Source organism: Eremothecium cymbalariae, chromosome 1, assembly GCF_000235365.1.
Source record: "Eremothecium cymbalariae DBVPG#7215 chromosome 1, complete sequence".
NCBI classification, from domain to species: Eukaryota; Fungi; Ascomycota; class Saccharomycetes; order Saccharomycetales; family Saccharomycetaceae; genus Eremothecium; species Eremothecium cymbalariae.
In genome coordinates, this window is record NC_016449.1 from 768,936 (window position 1) to 790,885 (window position 21,950).

Consider the following 21,950-nt stretch of genomic DNA (forward strand, 5'->3'; position numbering starts at 1 on the left):
GAACGATCTGAACTTTCATAAACCTCTCGACTGTGTATTCAATTAAATATATAAATATATAATATATTCAGTCATTTTTAATGACTGACACCTCGCCACAAAATGCGGTAATTGCAAAAGCGCGTCGATCATGGAAACATTTAGTGTACAGAACATACACCTTAGAAAGTGGAAAGGTTACATGAGGGAATAGATTTGGTAGCATATTTGTGTAGCCGATGGCTATTCAGCTACAGATTAGTGAAGTTAGAAGGCCAAAAAAATTTGTTGGTTGTTTTAATTGGGCACAGGAAGGTACTATTATTGTTGAATGGGATAGGATTACTGTCTACAAATTCTTAGAGTGTGATGAATCTAAAAGAGAAGTTTTATATACTTCTGGTATCTTAAACTGTTGGTTTTATCTGGAACCGATTAGTCACAGATATTATTTGTTGCTATTAGGGCAAGATGGGATATTGCAGGTTGTTGATGACTCGCTTGAATGTGTTGATGCCTTCCGAATACATAGCCCCTTCAAGAGAGTACTTTGTTACTTTGATGAAGTTAAAAATGGGCTATTCTTAGTATGGGACCTGCACACAATATATCGGTTTAGTATTGATGGGGTCAAGAGAAAATTCTTCGAAAGAATGAAAAAGATATATACCTTAGTTGATGAGATTGTCCAGATTGAAGGATATTGGAATGAACAAGACGATGTAGGCCAATACTTCACTATAGATGTTTTGAGCAAAGTCAAAGTGGGCTCTGATTTTTATTACCAACGCCTTCAAGAGCCATTAGAGAGTCTTGAGACATATTGGGTCGGTGTGGATGAACGAGAAGAAGTGGGTTCCTTTTCACACCAGCCATGCATGGTACGGGCTCAACATGTTGGTACATTTCTAATAACGCCCTCGAACTCATATTTCTATGCATGCCCTTCTTTATCCTCACATTTACTTGATCAAAGGCAAACTACAAAGTCTGTTGAGATGGGTCCCTTTCCTACAAATGTTGACCCTAACCTTCGAATAGTCGATGCACACTGTTTGATTGACGGTAAAATATTGAAGATATACGGAGCTGTCAATACTGGAACTGTGTTTGAATTAAAGTGTAAGATAATATATGATTCAGGTAAAAGGTCTGTTTCAAGAACTTTTCTTTCAGATGGTGATATAATGATGGATGTTTGTGATCAGTTGGAATATTTTAAACACATCTATGGAACTTGGTACACATTTTATTCAAAAATGGCAGGGTTGTTCTTCCAAAATATTTTAGAAAATGAGAAGGTGTTAATTCACGACAAGATCCAGCAGCACTCTATTTTTCATTCTTATATAATTGGAAATTCATATTCAGGTTTAAAAAGCATCCTCATATGTGGAGGTAGTTCTAAAAATAATGGATTTTTGGAAATTCATAGAACGGAGTTTTCTGAAGATATTATCTGTGAGAATGTTTTTGAATCAAAATATGCTCTAGACTTTTGGCCCACAAGCCATGGAATTTATTGGATTGATCAAGATAATCAACTATTTTGTGACAAAAATTATGTTATGGAAGCGTCCTCTGTATTACATGTAACTAAAGAAGCCAAAATTATCGAAAAGGGGACCAACATCATATGTGTCTGTTCTCTTGACGAAACTAATTATGTTAGTCTAGCTTCTAGAGGTTACGTCTCATGGAGTGACACTGGTGTGCCATGCCATATACCAAATCCACCTGGGCATTTAATAGAGCCTATTATTACACATGAAGGATCCATAACAGGAATTTCTACCAATCATGATATCTACTTAATTACTAACAGGAAAAATGTTAGAAAATATAAAATTGAAAACTTAGATCTGCCTTTCAGTTTCATTTTGAAAAGATTTAGAAATGAAACTTTCCAGATTTTATGTGATGTTTTGGGATGGGTCCAAATCTCTATAGTACCTGATAAAATCTTAGCTCATTTTCAAGCTCATACTAGAGGTCTTCGTATCTGTGACATACCAAATTCTAATAGGCTCCTTCTTTATCAAGATAACATTGTAATATTACTCTCAGTCTCGGATTTAGTTGCTGGTTATATTAAGTTTCCATACAACCCTCGAGTTATTAAGCATGAGCACCAAGATTGGTTTCTTGTTAGTTGTGCTTCTGGCGGTTTTTATCGGGTGCAATGTCCTGGAATATGCAGCTGGAACTTGAAATCAACTAAAAATACAATATCTTCACCTTTCCTTATTACGAAGTTTGTTGCCTTAGAGCATAATCCAACGTTTGTAATTGGAATAGGCATAACGGAATGCTTTGACAAAGTTAGGTCCAGATTAGAACTTCAATCCCAAGTATTTGTGTTCAATACTTTTGTAGACAAATTTGTCTCATCATATCAATTTCCGAAGGAAAATTCTAATCTGATAGCGACAGATATTATTTCAACTAGGGTTCAGATGGCCCCCGTCATTGACAATATTTCCGATGGAATCTCATATGCAAAAAGGTTGACATTTGCCAAGTGTGTTCTTGTTTCTGTTAATTATGAAATCGCAGAGGAAGAAGGTGATAACATTTTTCTTTTCTCTGTTGACGATTCTAATGGTCTCCTAGAATTGCACATGAAGTTCAACACAGAATTTTCCGTTTCACATTTACTTCCATACCACAGTGGGATCTTTTTTGCGGTTGGCGAGTACCTTCAAGCTTTCGAGTTGAATTTCTCTATAAAGGATAACCGTTTTAATGTTTTGGAAGTATCTAACAGAGTTGAGTTGGGAGGAGTTCCTAGAAACTCGTTTATTTTAGAATCACACTTGGAAAATAAATATAATGGGAAGAAGCGGAAATCTGGCAGAACTATTGAAAGCGTTATAATCCAAAGTGCTTTTAAAGGATTTAACCAGTTCGAGCTTCTTCAACAGCCATCAAAAAAACATGCTAGTGACATATGTAACGTTCACCGGCTAATCTTAAAACATACCAATATACGTGATATGGATCTTCTATTCGAGAATATGTACGAGTTAAATGCAATCGTTGCAAGCGCTATCTTAAAGAATCCCAAAAATTTAAATCCACTATTGTTGGTTAGCGATCCAGAAAATCTGGTAACTGCAATTTACAAAGATAACTATGAAACGCGAGCTTCCCAAATTGAGTTCTTCAATCGAGTTACAAAGATCGTCCCATTAGACTATTTATCGACGGATTTTAGGAAGATTAATGACCTGCTCAAGTACAAGATATTACCATTGTGTTTTATTAATACTGTTGGCGGTGGTTGTTACCTTTTAAGCGAGTCATCGAAGCCCCATTTAAATGTGACGGATAATTGTATACATGGAATTGTTTTAGATCATGATGGTGATCTAAATATTGAAATTGGTTCTAATATTTTAGATATTTGAGTATTTATGTTGACTTATATAACACATTAGCTTGTTATTTTCATTAATATATTGGAATGAAGGAATGGTTTTCATTCATTTGAATCGACAGAATTTTATGTTTTCTAAAATTACTCGGTACAAATTTTTACTATTAAATGTTAATTTATCACTTTAACATATAATAAACTAAATAACTAAGTCAGTCCTCCTATTCTCTTAAATGAAATTAAAATCTAATGAATATCAGAGTTTAAACTATTCATTACATAAACTTTCAACAGAGAGCAACAATGGACGTTTATTATATATATATCCAGTTACTTCTCGTTGTGGAGATGACTGCTTTATCATTGTATTCGAAAGATCAGTGGGTTTATTGGTGAATGATGATACGAAATTGAAACTGGAATGGATTGCTAATAACTTAGCAAGAATCCAAAAGATCTCTTTTTCAGATAAACTTTATGTGCTTCAAGGAGAAACTCTCACAGCTTATTCCAAGGAAAATATTTCTGTCTGTGAAGTACTTCATAGTTCTGAATATTCGAAAGGCATTAGACTATTCAAAAACTCAGAAAATTTGCTTTTTGACTCACAGCATAGCACAAGACTATTTGGTCCATTACCCATTACAACAGGGCCTCAAATATTATTTCAATTTAATGACCAATTGATTGATTTTACTTCCAATAAATGTGGCTCATTTGCCCTACTTAGGTGTTCCTATAGCATGCTTTATTATATTCAAAAATTTGAATATGAGGACCCACGAATGCAACATACTCGAGAAGTGTATCAGCTTGACCATAGCAATGGCTACCTGCCATTGACACCGCATAATTTAAATGATTCCAAGTGGCTTTTGGTTATCACTTACAACTACGCTTACTTTTGGGATTGCGAAACGATGGAAACACATAAGTTTGGAATACCATCTTTTATTAAAGATTGTGTTTCCAAGCGTTCTAAAATTTACATTTCTCAGCGTTTCAGTGCACTAGTATTACATATTTGCTCACAGGATGGCTACATTTATAAATCCGAATTAAATCTAGGGGAGATGCGTAAATTACATTGGGTAAAAGTTAATTTACCACCTTCATGTAGTATAGGCATTCATGATTCATGGCATTTGGATTCAGAGAGATATATTCTTTTAATGGATTCAGAATTGGTACTAGTAGATTTGCAATCTAAAGAGAAGAAAAGAATCGAATACCAATCTATTCACAAAGTCATTTACGATTCCCAAGTTATAAGCCCTCCAACTTTACTTGTTTCTAATAAAATAAGTGCTGAGACAATTTCATGTGGTTCTCTAATGCATGATAATCCAATTGGCTTAATACATACAGACCTAGAGGTTTTTACTGTAAAGAAGCAAATAAAGTCTTCTTTGCAACTGCTCGATGCATCAAACATTTGGTATTCTCTGAAGGGAATTTTCATAGAAAACAATGAGGTCGTAAAAATGGAAGGTTTTTCATCAAAAAAGACCTGTGAAAGTTTTATTACACGCACTGGAACTTTACATTTCATACCTAGTTATGTGTCTCATGCAACTGTCATAAATCGTTTGGGTACTGCTAATAAATATATTGTCCTAAAGGGTGATGGTATTATCTGCGGTTATAAAGAGGGCGACTTTGATAATTATATTTTAAAGTTCGATGAAAGCTGCAACATGGCTAGTAATGTTTTAATTGCTTCATATGAAACTGAACATATATTAAGAATTGCAGTGTTAAATGATAACATATTGAAGGAATATAAATTTGAGAGGTGTGATCGTAAATGTGATTTCTATGAATTGAAAGAAAGTTACACAATTGGGGAGTTACCAGTTACTACCACCTCTATGCATATGAATCAAGAGGGCATATTTGTCCTCTCTAACAACAATTTGCACACTTTTTTACGATCAACTAAACAGGGCTATATAAGCGGCAACGTTATGATTAATGCAGGGTATCCATTAAGATTCTGTGATAACTTAGATGGCTCTTTACTGTTGTTTTATGATTTTCAACATATATATAAGTACGATGCTGGGATTTTATTAAAGACAAATTTACCGTGCGAAACAAAAAAGATAATTGTGTTTAACGAAGAAATCCTTTATATACTGGGAATTGATTCAATATTACGAAAGCTGATAGTTTCAACTGAACATATTCATAAGGAATATCTGGAAAGCGGTTTGGTTTTCACTAGACTACTTACACTTAAAGAGAAGACGTGTGCTGTAATAGTAGGCAGAAAGCTAAATGAATCCAACATCAATGAAAAGCTTATTCTTTTTGATTACTTGAAGTCTCAAAATACCAGCGATTATTCGTTTTCCGAAGGTGAGATAATTACACATCTTTTACGTTTACCTTCAAAAACTGTGTTTGAGCACGAAAAATCAGTCAAATTTATTGTAGGAACCGTAAGAGAGGGAGGAGGACACACAATTTATTTATTTTCCATCGATGATGGATATTTTTCGGTACAAAATCGTATACAATTAAACTGGCTTGTTACTACTATTGAACCCTGTGGGTCGGTTATCATAATAGCTGGTGAGAAACTACTGGTTTGTTCAATATCTGAAAACAAAAATAGATGGCAATTCGAAAAAGGTAAATTGGCTATTACTGAAATAAGAAGCGAACTTGTAATGGCTGGGGCACTCCATGATAGCATGATCATTCTTTTTGACGCTTTCAAGGGTATTGAAGCTTATAACCTAACTTCATCTCCCACTGGTTATTTCTCTTTAACACCCTCTGATGTGGCAGCTGGCTATCCGCGTGTGACACATTATTTGATATCCCGATATGCGTCATGTTCCATTCGATCAAGTGCCACATATAATTTCAATGCTGCCGCAGTCACTGATCTAGACGTTCCTAGGTGTTTGGATACTCAGTCGTTGTTTTTGGATACGTCAATTACATTCATTATGATAAGCGATGCGAAGGGATGCCTCTACCTGTACCAATTTTCTCCTTTCAGTGTGTTATATGGGAAGAATTTCTGTTCTTTTACACTCAGCAATGAAATCATGGCTATTTCGCCAATACCACAAAACCCATTGCATAATCTGGACAGTCCTATACCATTATTTGCAGTTCTTACATCCGACAACATAGTGCATATTTTATCCTATGGCAAATCCAAAGTAGGTGGTTCATGTGTAGACATTCACTGTCTCGAATCCTACTCTGATTCCGATCTGTCCACCTATGTTGAAACACCCTATGATAAGAGGTTTCTATTCAATTCTATTCACCAACCTAATAGACGTACCACACCCAACCTCCTCGTCTCTCCACCTGTGGCTGAGCCTCCTACCCACTACGATACCTCTAGGCAATTAATCAACCTCCATTTACATGATGTAACCTCACAATACTAGAAATGTATGCCTCAGCACTTATATTATTGATAAAAATACGTATATACACACAAAACGTTTCGATCTATAGCGACAAAAATTAAACAGATAGAAAATACCCTTTTTAAATCAACAAAGTCTCGATTTTGTCTTTGACACCATAGATTTGGTTCTTCATTGGAGAAGCATCGTTCGTCGTAATTGAAGCAGCAATCACTGGTCTGGAAACCCCACAAGCTCTACCCAAAGCAACTCTAGAAGGCACAAATACATATGGAACATTCTTATCCTCACACAATAATGGCAAATGCAACAAAATCTCAATAGGTTCACAGTCAGCCGCCATAATAATAAACTCAGAAATACCACGGTTCAAAGTCTTGGTGGCCTCATTAGCGCCCTTCTTCAACTGTCTCATATTAGACGCTTGCTGCACAACATCCAAAATTTGTTGTGTCAAAGTATCATCTGCTAATGGGAACGCTTTAGGATTAGGTTTAGATGACATGTTTAAGTATGGTATTCTTCAAGTTCCTTGCAAACAGGTTTTAATAGCTCGCTTGAATGGCCGATTTGACTTCAAAACACCAACGCTAAGAAACAGTTTACCTACTAAAAAGAACTACTACTTTTTAATACTCAAGATATATGATGATGCGATGAGCTTGAGGAACATCGCTCGAAAATTTTTTCAAAAAGAAACGTGAAATTTGAAATTTGAAAAACAAGAATCACAAGGTACGAAATTGTAACCGTGGAAAGTTGGTAACGGTCGGCACAAATAGAATTAGCAGAACCAGCTAGATAGGCTGGCTAAGATGATGAGTAAAGTGTTTTAGACCGAGTGTTGAGCACATTTGTCGATGTTTATTTATTTTAATGTGTAATTTATTTAGTTTTAGTAAATTATAGGGTTTGTTACTGGGGTTCTTGGAACGAAATTCCGGATTTAAGTAGTTTTAATGGAAGTCAGGTATGTTTGGAAATGTGCTAATCATATGATGAAATAAAATAAAGTCAGCTAACTTAACATAGAAATATACTGTTATAAGCAGAAGAGGATAGAAACTATGTTTTTTCAAGAGGTAGATTCGGGAGAGGGTAATGCAGTGATTCCTGAAGTTAAAAAGTTCGATGAATTTAAAACAATTGATTGGGTTGAGGAGGAGAAGTGTCATGAGGGGAGGATTGTGGTTGGTGAGACATATTATGAAGGGCGGTGGAGTAGTTACAAAAACCTGATATGGAGGAGAGGGAAAGTGGTGATCGTTTTGACGTTGATTGGGTTGCTGGTTGGGTGTATTGCCGGATTCATACAAATCTTCACAGAAACATTGGTTAATTTGAAGTCTGGGGTGTGTACGCGGAATTGGTTATTGAACAAGTCTTTTTGCTGTACAGATAGAGATGAACATACAGGGAAGTTATTTGTATTAGACGATGTAAAATGTGTCAATGAGAATATTTGGGCACCTTGGTCTAATCCAGTGTGGGCATATGTTGTATTTATTATCTTGTCCTGCGGGTTTGCGATGCTGAGTGCCCTTTCTGTGAGATACCTTGCGCCGATGGCAACAGGGTCGGGGATTTCTGAAATTAAGGTGCATGTTTCAGGGTTTGGTTATAAGGAGAAATTTTTCAGTCTAACTACTTTGGCAGTCAAATCTATAGCTCTACCTTTGGCTATTTCTTCAGGTCTTAGTGTGGGGAAAGAGGGCCCTTCGGTGCACTATGCCACATGTTGCGGCTATATTATAGTTAAGCTACTTCTAGGAAATACATTAAAGTTTCCCGAACAGTCTGAATACTTGATTGCGTCAAGTGCTGCTGGTGTGGCAGTAGCTTTTGGTGCTCCCATTGGTGGAGTATTGTTTGGTTTAGAGGAAATATCCAGTTCTGCTCAGTTTAATCTGTCTACTCTTTGGAAGTCTTATTATGTTGCATTGTGTGCAGTTTCCATGTTACAATACATAAATCCTTTTAGGAATGGAAAAATTGTACTATTCGAGGTAAAATACGACAATGATTGGCATGTTCAAGAAATACCCATATTCGTTCTATTGGGTATATTTGGGGGATTATATGGCAATTATATCAGTAAGTGGAATATCAGGTTTGTACAATTCAGAAGAAAGTATTTATGGAAATGGCCTTTACAGGAGGTATTTTTATTAGCTTCGGTCACCTCCATCTTGTCATATTTCAACGAGTTTCTAAAGCTTGATATGACGGAAAGCATGGAAATTTTATTTCATGAATGTGTTAAAGATTCCAATAACTCTCAATGGAATCATAGACTATGCGTAATTGATGAAAAATCAACTTTATTAAGTTTTTTTGGAATGTACTTCTCTTTGATTTTTGCAACTCTTTTGAGAGCTCTTGGTGTTGTTGTGTCGTATGGTTGCCAGGTTCCTGCAGGCATCTTCGTACCATCAATGGCTGTTGGTGCTACTTTTGGCCGTTCTGTCAGTTTATTGGTGGAGAGATTTATCACTGGACCAAATGTAATTACTACAGGCACTTACGCATTCTTAGGCGCTGCAGCTGCTTTAAGCGGGATTACGAATATGACTTTAACGGTTGTTGTGATAATGTTTGAATTGACTGGTGCATTTATTTATATTATTCCAACAATGGTTGTGGTTGCAGTTACAAGGATCGTCTTCAACTCCTTCGGTTCAGAGGGTGGTATTGCTGAGAAGATGATTACGATTAATGGTTTTCCGTACTTGGAGTATCCTCAAGAGAACAATGACTTTTTAGACGATTATTGCGCTGAAGATATCATGACCACCAACTTGATAACCATAAAGGAAACTATGCATCTATTAGAGTTAGAATCACTTTTGGAGACAGTAGGGAGTTCTTATAGGGGCTTTCCTATCATCAAAGTTGAAGACACAAATGAACTTGAAAAGCGTTGTGTCGGCTACGTTTCTTTGCGTAACATTCAGTCTTATTTAGGTATGGTCACTAGTGATGACAGAGCACGAAACACCATAATTAATTTTAACAAAGAGAATTCAACGGCTGATGAAGATAATTTTATACATTTTAAAGATTTGGTTAATTACACCCCATTCCATGTTCATAGATCACTTTCACTATCCCTTCTTTCTCGCATGTTTCAAAAGCTTGGTTGTAAACTAGTAATAGTTGAAGAGGCTGGCTTTCTAATGGGAATAATCACACAAAAGGACTTTCTAAGATTTCAAAGAACAAAGAGAAGGGAAATAATGGGTCCATTGTACACATTTGATGAATCATTGGAGGAAGGATTATGGTCTATTATTACAGCTGCAAACCATAAAATGAAAAATATGCTCTAGTTGTAATATTTAAAATTGTTAAATAATGTTTGATTTTCTACCAGGTTTGATACATATTTTTATTTTACAACCAATAGACCGAAAGACTAAAATTCATCCATCCTCAATCCTCATGCCATTTACCGACCCGCTTGTATTCTGAATACAAAGATTTAAAATATGTTCTACCTGCGTTGTCCAAATTGGAATTGACAATTACAAGTTCTTCTTGGGACAAAACGTCAAATATGGCATAGACAGACATAATTAATTCTTTACGGATATTAGCTTCAAACGGATTGGTAATCGATATATGAATGTATTTTAGAAGTAAGACCGGCAAATATTTTCTTAATGATCTCTTAACAACCGCAATTTTAGAATTTAGCGTGCCCCTGGTATTGCTGCTAGAAATATTAGAAGGTTCGCAGAAATTGGTAATTAATCTTGACAAATATTTGGCTGATCTATATGACAATTCGTATTTCTTACTATTAGATATGACCTCTAGTAATGAACATAAAGTGCTGTTAACAACATGATGACGATTTGAAAGCTTATAACGGTGGAATAATAATATTGATGACAATAATTGTGTTGTTGCTATAAATATAGCATCAAAACGACGGCATCTTGAAGACAATGCAAAATTCAGCTTGGAACACATGGGAAACAACAGTTCAATGGTGTATTGAGAAAATAGCCATGGATTCGTTCCTAGTAATTTCTTGTAGGTGTTCAAAATGTTTAGAATCGTATCGGGATTATCACCTATAAAGTTCTCACAATAGGTGTAAAATGCTGAAACGGATTTTCGAAATAACTTCACACCATAGACATTAGATTTTGACAAAGTATTAATAAATGATTCGTAAAGTTCAAGAACACCATTCGTTAGGTTATTATCAAATTGAGGAAATGAAGCTAAAATGGTCAAAAATGTAGAGTTGAATACCTTTACATCATGGCTTATAGTCTTTTGAATCGCGAAATGGATCCCCTTTATTAAATTGGCCTTCTCGATAGCCATACTTCTTAAAACCACATAGTGAGTTAGTAAGAAGAGTAAATTATCGTAATAACATGAACAAAACAGGAAAAAACTCTCCAGAAGTTCAACATCATTTGTCATTTTAATATATTTCGAAAGGTGAGTCTCTAGATTGATTAAATCTTGCTGTTTTATTAACTCACTATTAGAGCTAAAAAGCAAGTACAAAGACTGTAAAATCCATGATATCTGTCTGTGTTCCCCATCTACCTTACTTTTCTTCAAATGATCTATAACCCCAGAAATATAAAGATCTCTTAAAGATGCAAATTCTGGAATAGATTTCGAACTAGATCTAATGGCATAAAAAGCTACCCGGTAAGTAACAAAATCAAAAGAATGCAACATTCTTTCCATTAAGTTATTTATACCGTTAAGAACATAACATTTACATTCTTCTGCATTCATATTATTGACATGGTTTGACCATACGGTTTCAAAAACACGGTGGTTTAAGTTATGTTGTTTGCTATCAGAAGAAGCCACTCTTAGAAGCTGATCAAAATCTGTTTCTAAATTAGATTTAAAGGTTGGATTCGATAGCAAATGGCAGATCAAGTCGAGATCACATTCTGTTAAGATATCCTTCTGTACAATATTGTTTATAGTAGCAACTCTAATATTCTTGTTAATGCATTGCACAGGGACTTTTAGCAGTAATTTCAAGCACTTTTCTTCAACAATATTTTCTGAAAGTTCGCGTGTCAGATTATAGGTGATATTTTGTTCTTCAAATATATCATCACAAAGAAAGATAGTATCGTATATATCAATGTTTTCCTGCTTCAGAGATAATTTTACCAATGCCTCGATACTTGATTTATCAAATGTGAGATCAATAATTGTACTCCATCTAGCAAACGATTCAAATAAGATAGGTTTTAATTCCTCCAATTTGTTAATCTGTTGCATGAACCTGTTAACGGCATAGCTCATATCAAACTCTTTAAGCTCGCGCAATTTAAACAAATTAAAATAGAAAGTAATTGGAGGTGATTCAGTCCTTTTTAACAATTTAGTGACATCATATTCAGAGAGAAGTTCCTCAGAAGTAATATCGTCATAGATTTCTAGTATATCGTACCTCAAATTCCAAAATTCAGAGATTTGGATGTCGCTAATCTCAAATATTTTTTCCAATGTGAGCCTCAATTCTTGTAAAATGGTATAGGATAGCCTTTTTAAACCTAGCACCACCACTGTCATACATTTCACTATATGGCAGGACTTATCTCTAATTATTTCGTTAACAAGTTCATCTAAGATTTCTGTCAGCTGACTTACCGATAAAGATGGTACATGGTCACTGATTACTTTGGAAAATTGGTCATTGTTGAGTAAAATTATGTTTTCACGGTTAGCACATAATTGTTTCCATTTATCTAAGAATTTTGAAAATTCCCTAGCGTTGACATGACATGCCACCAATTTGGACCAGGTATCTAAAATGATTTGATTTGGTTCACTTGAACATATAGCGACTATCAAACGGTCCGTATTGATTATACCAATTTCAATGTCTAAATTCAGAACACTGCACATCAAAAACCAATTTCTTTCCAAGAAGCCATCTTCGAACAGACCCTCTAAAAACTTCTGTGATAATGTTCTATTTGACGACGCAAGATACTTTAATAAATCAGAGGAAGCCTTGGGATCAACTTTTACAAGCAACTTAAAAATCTGCTCAAGACCTTCAATATCAGAACTTGACAAATGTTGGATAGCGCAACTAAATAAAACTTCCATCGTTTCCGTATAAAGCATATCGTTATTTATAACCTTCTCAAGATGTTTCACTGCATTCGATATGTCATTGAAGAGAAAATTGCCCATGATGTTCGATAGAAAGTCGATGTTGTGGTGTTCTAATGGATAGGTGAATCTGTGCATGTACCTCAACGATGGAAATAACAAGTTGTTAACATATGCAGCAGTCATCTTGGAACTACTATCCCTCAAATTTTGTACACCAATCAATGCTGTTAACTCGGAAAGTAGAGAACCTTGCAAATCAATGTCCTCATCATTGCTCTTTAAAAGAAGATTTAAAGTGCCGCCCATCATTTTCATGGCATTTTCCGAAGTACTTTGAATAGTTAAAGCACTATTCATGATCTTTAAAAGTTCAAAAATCGGCTTAGGAAATAACTCATATTGTTCCTCTTCCAGTAGTTCTAAGCTCTCTAAGTAAAAGTTTACAAACTTCAGATTCTTTAGTAACTTCTTCTTATGCTCAGGATTTTGAACTTTATTACACATTGAGATGAACAAAGACCATATTTTCCAGTCTTTTTTAAAATTTTCATCCTTTGAAGCATTCCACCTGTCAATTATCAACTCTAATATAAATATGTGACTATTAGGAAAGTAGAATTCATATTTTCCTGTTTGAATTCGTTGAGCAATTTCGTAAACCTCTCCAGTGGATATCGTTTTTGATCGTAGGTGCTTTGTAATTGCTTCTGCAGAAGTACTGATTAGCATCTTAAATTTTCTAGCAACAATTGGGAACTTTGATACATATATATACACCAGATAAAATATTTGACCCCACCTGAACACAGATATATCACCTCTGATTCAGCTATATAAAGAACTTATACGTGCGGTTCATCATCTCATCGCATTCTCACGCTAAAATTTTCCATGGAAAATCCAGCATCGCTTCTGACGATCTGACGACGACAGCGACCTGACATGGCTTAAAGTAATTAACTCAGGGAGTATAGCGACCCTTTGATCACCTCTAGATTTATCGACTTCTATTTGACTTCAAGCTGGTTTACAATTGTATTGTAGGGTGTTTCTTTAGATCACGTGTAAATTTGGATTCGTAAGAGTTTTAGTTTCTGCAAAAAATCAGCAGCATCTTCCAGTATAATCATCAATACAGAATAGGTCATGAACCCTATAGAAAGCTAATGCAGTATCAATGACTTTAAAACCAACCGAAGATATGTTAATGGATGTAGATGGCCTAGAATTTGCAACTACAGAAAGCAGTGACTCTGGAAAACAGGATCTACAATTTGATGTTGATCCTGTATGCAATGTTCCTATGGTCTCATTTCCAACTTTATCAAAACAGCCAGATGATAAGAACCTTCATTTTAAATTTGGGCCAGTGTTTTCGAGAAGTTTTGCCTTTAATAAAAGTGCAGCTTCTACAGCATTATTCCCCGTTGCCATTCCATATATTGATAATTCAGTAGAATTTTCCCAGTACGTCTCTAAACTCTTTGAAATATACAAGAGCTTAGGGCCTGATAAACAATTCAATATTCCTACGATTGGTCTGATTAAGCATTCTTCGACACTGGAACACAATCAAACAGTGAATCTGGCATTTGAAGCTGTTGTTTCTGAACTGGAGTTCTTTATTGAATCTTTAAAGTTCTCAAACAAACATCAAAGATTTGTTGATCTGGAAGAATGCTTATGTATCTTAAGCTGCTTAAAGACAGTCCAGTTTACGCTGGACTCGGAGGAGCCCGAATCAAGGGCCAAATTCATTAACTCTTTAATTAATTGGGTGAATAGATCTGATGGAGAACCGAGTGAAGCAGTTATTGCTAGAGTTCTTGATAATTCAATTTCAACGCCCGTACACAAGAATCCTTATACCTGGAGCTTATTATGCCAGTTAATATTACGAGGCTTGTTTGAGCAGTCTGTAGCCGTACTAGAAAGGTCTGGGCTTTTGGATTATATGAAAAGTAGATGTTCAGTCACCCATACGATGTTGCTAGATGTTACTAATTTGTTACAAAGTTACCCTTATGAATCTGAAACGGTATTTAGGGAATGGAAAGATTTGGTTTTGCAATTATATGCTCACTGGAATCAAAGTACATTGAATATTGAGCCAGAGTTGAAGTCATCGCTGGAGGATGTTTTATTGATTATGTCCGGCAACAAGTCAAAAATCTTATATTATTCCAAAACATGGTACGAATGTTACTGTGGTTTGATGCTCTACTATATCCCAGCTTTGCAGTTATCAGAAGAATATTTGCAAATCGCCCTTCAAGAATATCCTCTTGATATCACTAGTACTTGGGAACAAGCATGCGTGGACATAATAATGGGCAAAATTTATTCTATTCTACCAGTTCTGGACTCCCTGGATAGCTGTACCGCGGCATTTACCGCATCAATTTGCGAAGCTAAAGGGTTATTAGAGAATGATCTGATGGAAGATGGCGGTTTGGATTATTTTAATGATCAAGAAGAATTTCTTGGAGTAAGAAGTACCATGTCTAGCTATTTATTGAATCAATTCGCACTAAGCATAGTAACGTACGAGGACAAAGATCTATGGCCAATTGCAGTTGGTATATTATCCTTGACTCCAAATTATAGTGATACAGTGAAAAGAATGATTATTGCAGAGTTGCTACCCCATTATCCGTTTAAGACTAACGATGATATCGAATGGATGTTGACAATATGTGCAAAATGGAAACTGCCTCATGTTGCAAGGACTGTTTACAGGATACTGGGTCAGGATGCTCTATACCTGAATAACGTTATTGAAGCGATGTCCAATTTCAGTAAGGCAGGCGAATTCGAATGGGTGAAGCATTATTCATGGATGATCTTTGAAGCCTCGGTACTTCAGGGGTCTCCATTAGAAGACGAAATTGTTAGTGCAATAATTGTGAATGGAAATCAGTCCGAAATTCCTAAAGAGTTAATAGATGCCATGGTCACAACGGTCATGAAGCAAACTTTATCACCGTATGCAGTATTGTTTGAGTTTTACCAATCTGCTAACAACAACCAATGGGAAGAAGCTTTGGAATTATTGCTTTCTTTGATCGAATTTCCCTACTTGCCTCCTCAATATCTCATTCTTCTTCTTGGGCGTTTCATCTATCCAAAATTTTTGCAAGATGATTCTAAACTTATCAAGGAACGTGATATTTTGCGCATTATTAAATCACTTGAAAAGTTTGACAACTCCAACGAAACTACGAGAGCACTATACAACCAATTACTAATTAAAGACGATACATTGCCCCACGAAATGGCATCATTAATCCAGCTAATCAGGACCAAATTGAATTTCAAGTTGTGCCAAGAATTCATGTAATTGCCTTACTTAATCTACCAGACATTTCGGTATGTATATTATTTAGATGATCCCTTGACCAGCACAAGAAAAAGATAACTTTATTCTGTATTCCTGTATTTTCATGATAGGGTCCAAGATATTACGTAGTTGTTAGCTATTTTGAACTTCCTAAAAGGTTGGTGATATGCTCTATTCCTTTAAATACAAGTGATATGATATCTCAATATTACGAAATACATCGCACATGAATACAAGAGAATGACTCTGTATTGGGATTTTTATTTTGTAGGGAAATATGACTATTTTCTCTGTAATAATTTTGCTTAACAAGAAACATCTTGCGTAGCTCTGGAGTTTAACAACAAAGCCACAATGAAACCGTATAGACCCAACACTTCAGCAAAAATCAAGATTAAAATCATACCCACAAACAATCTTGGTTGTTGCGCCGTGCCCCTAACACCTGCATCTCCAACAATACCAATCGCAAAGCCAGCAGCTAGACCACTTAAGCCAACCGACAAACCTGCGCCCAACTGAATAAAGCCGGTATACAAGGACTGTCTTTGACCCAAAGAGTAGCATACCAAAACAGAAACAACCAAACCATATATAGCAATAATACCCGCCATAATAACTGGCACAATATTCTTAAATAACAAATCTGGTCTTAAAACACCTGTTGCACACACACCAACACCAGACTTAGCTGTACCATAAGCAGCACCAAAAGATGTGAAAATAATAGCTGCTGCACAACCGATAGCACCAAAAAAGGGAGCATAAACAGGGCACAATTCACTCATATCTATTCTATTAATGGGCTCTTAGTTATTCGTCACTTATCCAGTCGTTGACTGATATATATCTCGTTCTTAAAGTCTTGGTAGCTCATAAAAGCCCCCTTTAGGAGTTGCGCTCGTTATTTTCGGGCGGTGAGAAATTTAAAAAATCTCTGTACACGGATTATCCGGGTAACCACAATGTTCTCCAGCGTCTGAATAATATTATATGTAGAACTGAATAAATGTTTAAGTAGTTATTGGTTAGACTCCCAAGAATCGGGAGCGGTGTACTTTTTTACTTAATAGGATGGTTTCACTTCTTTTTAAAGAAGGTCATCAGCGAGGCCTGTACTTTCTTTTTTGGGCCAGCTATGGACCTAGATTTGGAGGGTTGGGTCTCAGACATTACAGATCTCTTGACAGCAGACGACGTTGTATGTACATCTCCATTAGTGACAGGTGTCGTTTTTTGAGCTCTCTTGGTGACTATATAGCCATCATCATCTATATATGTTTCTTGCTGAGGCTCTGGCTGTGGAGCAGGCTGTGGAGCAGGCTGCTCTACAGGATAGGATCGTGATCCTGACATTTCGCTGTCAGGTTTCTGGGAAGAGATCACAATGCTGTCATCGGCAGTTGTCTCGAGCAGCTCCTCTAGATCCACGGTCTTATTACTAGTATCAATTTGTGGGGGGGTTGGTCTTACCGGACTGGCAGCAGCAGCAGTAGGATCACTAAGCTCACACGCAGCGGCACCACCGCTGCTCCCCTCATCTTTATTCTCCATGTCATAATCGCTGTCGCTATCAAACAACTTTGAGAGCTTCTCCAACTGCTGCTGCTTTTCGGCAGGAACAACCGTACTCCTCTCCTTGCGCTTACGCAACTCTTCTTGCCTTTTCCTTTCCTTTCTTTCCCGGTCTTCCCGCATTTTAGCAAGAATACTGGTAGACTTCAGCACATTACTGAACTTCTCTGTATTCTCACGCTGCTTCTTCCCATACTGCTTGACAGCCGCTGTATCTACACCCGAATCAACTGTAGTCTGCGGGTATGTCTTGTTCTCACGCACACTAGGCCTCGTCTGGCCCCCATTCCTCGTCTCTATGGTCTGTGAACGAGCCACCTTGTTTGTATCAGCTGAAACAACGTCATCTTCAGTCACAACAAGAGTATACGGGTTTAATAAGGTGGGGTTTGCCCTCACACTGTTCGCAAACGAGACTTTATCGGAAGGATTAAACCCATAAATGAACACATCCGTCAGCCCTTCTTTCTGCACATGGTCCAAGTTCCCCACCACTTTCACCATACCACCTGAATACTCACACACTATGAGACACTTGACATCCATATTTTTGGTAGACGTGTAGTAATGAAACATCTCTTTTTTAGCAGAGTACGCATCCAACTTGAACTTATCAGATATATCTGCAATTGTAATCAGATTAGAGTGTGAAATCAATTGTTCATTGATAAACATGTGTACTTCAGAACTCATTAATACTATATCTTGATTTACTGTTAGACGATTCCGCTTTCAGCTCATATTTGCATCAGCATTAGTTATATATCACATTAAAATGCGGATGATGATGTCTGCCTGATCTTTCGGTACGCGAGAAAGTGCACTGAATTACGTTATATAAGGTCGTGAGAAGACTACTCGCCTACCATACGCAGGTGATTGATACAAAAAGATAGTCGGTATTATATGAAAACTAGTCCGCCACCAATAGGATGGCAGGAGTTGTGAATGTTGATCGGAACACTTTTTGTTCTAACACTTTATTCGACAGGTACAACAATGAAACTGTCTGAGATGATCAGAAAAAAAAGTAGCGTCGCCTGGTTTCGATCCAGGGACATCAGGGTTATGAGCCCTGCGCGCTTCCGCTGCGCCACGACGCTTGGAAACATTAGTATACGTCTCTGAGATTCTGCCCAACATCATAGACTTGCCAAAATTGGTGTGTGGCACGTGAACACAATTCAAGTAGCCCGATAGCCATTCCCTATGAACACTGAAGAATCATATAATACGCCGAAGGAAGGAGCAAGGCGAGGAAAACGTCAGGCTCTATGACTGTGTCGGTGACGTATTTCGTACGCCTGAGTCTTGCAAGAAGGCGCAAACTTTAGCAGTGCATCGGGTCTATATAATTCAGGAAAATTTCCTCCTTTCAATACATACCGGTTGTTCCTTTCCAAGTAGTATAGATAATACAGCAGAAAATACGTGCAATAGGTTATAAGCCCTCAATCGGGGTTTATTTAACTTCTTCTGTAGCGCAGCTTTCGGAGAAATTTTTGCCGTACAGTAAATCTAGCCTGTTTCTCGAGCAATTGAATTGACCAGTGCTAGCGTCACTGCTATATATTCTTCATCCCAATCACAGTCAATCTGGAAATAGAATAATGATGCAAATTTGATGTGCATATACACACGCATACTTAGTTTCCTGCGATATTTCCTCGCTATACATTTCACAATGTGTTGCAGATGGCACTAATCATAATGACGTCGTTTTCGTTGGCTACACAGCGACACACATTACGACGTATCTTTTTTCCAAGGCGACAGGCACCCTTTGTAAAGTAACCAATATTGTTCCGAGAATTAAAGTTGGTGGCATTCGGAGTTCATAGGAACCTTAGATAAATGGAATCTCAGAAAAGCTATAATAGGATGTTCCCAAGTGCGATACGTTCGGCATTAGGAGTGATTGTAACGGTTATACAGTGTAGATACTGGAAATGGATTGTCGATCACGTGACAATTGAAGAAAGTGAAAAAAGTAAAAAAAGCGCAGAGAATAAACTAAAATGAAAAGTTTATTATCGTTGTCGTTAGTCAGAACGCGTATATAGTAGAGGTTTGTAATGATGGTGCGATGATCATAGGATTAGGAGCTGAAAGTAGTAAATAGGAAACCAAGTACATTGTCTTTTTTGAAGGTTTAATTTGAGAAGATGCCCAGGGTATTAGCAACTCAATCACATGTTGTTCATGGTTATGTCGGGAATAAAGCAGCGACTTTCCCCTTGCAATGCGCAGGCTGGGATGTAGATTGCATCAATACTGTACAATTTTCCAATCATACGGGTTATGGAATGGACAAGGTTTTTGGGAGTACGGTATCTGGCAGTGATTTGGAGAGCATTTTTTAAAGGGATATTAGAGTTTGCGGAAGGGGACGAGTGCATTTATGATGCGCTGCTGTCGGGGTATCAACCGAATAAGGATTCAGTGCAGATGATGGGGAAGTATTACCAACGGATCAAGGGTTCCAAACCGGGTATTTTGTGGCTCCTGGATCCGGTGATGGGGGATGAGGGACAGTTGTATGTTGATGAGAACGTTATTCCTGAATATAAAATTTTGATAGAGTCCGGGAAGATCGACGTTCTTACACCCAATCAATTCGAACTGGAGGTACTCTGTGGGCACAAAATAACCAACATGCAACAATTGAAGACAGCGATCATGGATCTTCAGAAACATGTGCCGGTGATTGTTGTAACGTCGGTGTCATCGTCGATTTTTAACGACAGAGATCACATCTACTGTGTGGCCTCTATGAAGGGCAGAGAGCCGTTATATTACAAAGTACCAGTGATTCAATCATACTTCACAGGTGTTGGTGATATATTTTCAGCGATTTTGCTGAGTAGGCTTCACGATATGATAATTAAAAACCGAGACAGTTTTTCGCACGAAATTAACCATGTCCTCAATGTAGTTCACAGAGTTTTGGAGGCCACTGTGTCATATTCACCAGACAGCACTGTAAGTAAGATTGGCTGTGCAGCCGCAATGATGAAGATGGAACTCCGAATTGTAGAAAGCCGGGATGACTTTGATTCAGCACGGGAACTGCAGCCCATGCGTAATTTCTTGTTGGACAATATGCCCCATTAGTAATAATCATGCACAACAACCGTGTGATTCGTCTATTCTTCACGAATACTATAAATATACTATAATTAATGTGACACGGATGGTTCTTGGTTGTTCTTGGTGACCGTAATCTACAGATAGTGTTTCCATATTTACTTGTTGGTTTTAATCTTTTAGCGTCGAGGTTAGCTAAGTAAATTCACCGAAAAGTGGACCTAAACTGATGTATCCAAAGCCGATTTCTCACTGGTGCCTATAGGATACAGTTCAAGCTTTTGCGAACCTTGTAGTAACTACGGATGCCCTTCAAATCATATAATGATGTTTCGAAGACCCCGGGACCGTAGCTGAGTGCGGTTTCTGCAACTGAATAACTGGATTACGATCGGAGTTGTACATTGTTCTCTAGCTATATAAAATTCTATGTTTGCTGCGGCTACATATAAAATCACTACAATTTGCAATGTGCACATCATGTCGGTCAAAGGATTACGTGAGGTACTGGTAGCTTAAAAAAACTTTAATATGCTTGCCAATGGCATGATCAGTGCCTTCAATGATATACTTCTCTATGTTTTCTCCGGGAGGGATGATGATTGCGCATATAATCGTCTTACTCTTACAGGTATAACCAACATAGAACTTCCTAAATATAGGACGTGTAGCATAGAGAACAGGTATGTGTAGGCCCAATACATTCAATTAGTCTGTATTCCCTGGGGGTTTTTACAAAAAAATGCTACGACTTATCAATTAGCACAAACTCCATCTGATGAAGACAAGGAGACGTGTCACTTCTTTACCTGTTTCACATATAGCGCATTGGAACACTACAATGCATAATAAATAACGGAGTAATTTTATAAAATGTCAAGATTATATTAATTTATTATTTTTATTGGTATGCCAAGACACCAGAATTATAAGATGTTACACTGTAAAGTCCTCCTATATATTTATAAATATTAGTACTTCTGTAGTAGCTATAATTGGAGGAATATGGGAAGATACCAGAACTTCGCAAATAAGTCCATTGCAGCATATTCTCGTAGAGTAATTTTTGATTAGC

At 36.9% G+C, this 21,950-nt stretch overlaps 8 protein-coding genes, 1 non-coding gene and 1 further gene across 9 annotated transcripts; 5 read left to right on the plus strand and 5 right to left on the minus strand.

The window, feature by feature from the left end:
* Positions 1-218: 218 nt before the first annotated feature.
* On the plus strand, positions 219-3,389 carry MLO127 (Mlo127p; the record flags this gene model as incomplete). The annotated part of the gene is made up of 1 exon (XM_003644375.1): positions 219-3,389. One exon carries the CDS (start codon positions 219-221, stop codon positions 3,387-3,389), a length of 3,171 nt encoding a protein of 1,056 aa, XP_003644423.1.
* A 202-nt stretch (positions 3,390-3,591) lies between these two features.
* Positions 3,592-6,774, plus strand: Ecym_1374 (uncharacterized protein; the record flags this gene model as incomplete). The annotated part of the gene is made up of 1 exon (XM_003644376.1): positions 3,592-6,774. One exon carries the CDS (start codon positions 3,592-3,594, stop codon positions 6,772-6,774), a length of 3,183 nt encoding a protein of 1,060 aa, XP_003644424.1.
* A 103-nt stretch (positions 6,775-6,877) lies between these two features.
* On the minus strand, positions 6,878-7,261 carry SNU13 (RNA binding protein SNU13; the record flags this gene model as incomplete). Its single annotated transcript, XM_003644377.1, has 1 exon — positions 6,878-7,261. The coding sequence occupies one exon, from the start codon at positions 7,259-7,261 to the stop codon at positions 6,878-6,880; it is 384 nt and encodes a 127-aa protein (XP_003644425.1).
* Positions 7,262-7,823: 562 nt separating this feature from the next.
* On the plus strand, positions 7,824-10,085 carry GEF1 (Gef1p; the record flags this gene model as incomplete). Its single annotated transcript, XM_003644378.1, has 1 exon — positions 7,824-10,085. The coding sequence occupies one exon, from the start codon at positions 7,824-7,826 to the stop codon at positions 10,083-10,085; it is 2,262 nt and encodes a 753-aa protein (XP_003644426.1).
* A 103-nt stretch (positions 10,086-10,188) lies between these two features.
* URB2 (ribosome biogenesis protein URB2) lies at positions 10,189-13,602 on the minus strand (the record flags this gene model as incomplete). The annotated part of the gene is made up of 1 exon (XM_003644379.1): positions 10,189-13,602. One exon carries the CDS (start codon positions 13,600-13,602, stop codon positions 10,189-10,191), a length of 3,414 nt encoding a protein of 1,137 aa, XP_003644427.1.
* A 448-nt stretch (positions 13,603-14,050) lies between these two features.
* NUP85 (Nup85p) lies at positions 14,051-16,213 on the plus strand (the record flags this gene model as incomplete). Its single annotated transcript, XM_003644380.1, has 1 exon — positions 14,051-16,213. The coding sequence occupies one exon, from the start codon at positions 14,051-14,053 to the stop codon at positions 16,211-16,213; it is 2,163 nt and encodes a 720-aa protein (XP_003644428.1).
* Positions 16,214-16,518: 305 nt separating this feature from the next.
* VMA3 (H(+)-transporting V0 sector ATPase subunit c) lies at positions 16,519-17,001 on the minus strand (the record flags this gene model as incomplete). Its single annotated transcript, XM_003644381.1, has 1 exon — positions 16,519-17,001. One exon carries the CDS (start codon positions 16,999-17,001, stop codon positions 16,519-16,521), a length of 483 nt encoding a protein of 160 aa, XP_003644429.1.
* A 292-nt stretch (positions 17,002-17,293) lies between these two features.
* Positions 17,294-18,481, minus strand: POL32 (DNA polymerase delta subunit POL32; the record flags this gene model as incomplete). The annotated part of the gene is made up of 1 exon (XM_003644382.1): positions 17,294-18,481. The coding sequence occupies one exon, from the start codon at positions 18,479-18,481 to the stop codon at positions 17,294-17,296; it is 1,188 nt and encodes a 395-aa protein (XP_003644430.1).
* Positions 18,482-18,819: 338 nt separating this feature from the next.
* Ecym_1381 lies at positions 18,820-18,891 on the minus strand. The gene has a single exon. It is a non-coding gene; the product is annotated as a tRNA-Met (tRNA).
* Positions 18,892-19,953: 1,062 nt separating this feature from the next.
* On the plus strand, positions 19,954-20,902 carry Ecym_1382 (the record flags this gene model as incomplete).
* Between the last annotated feature and the right edge of the window lie 1,048 nt (positions 20,903-21,950).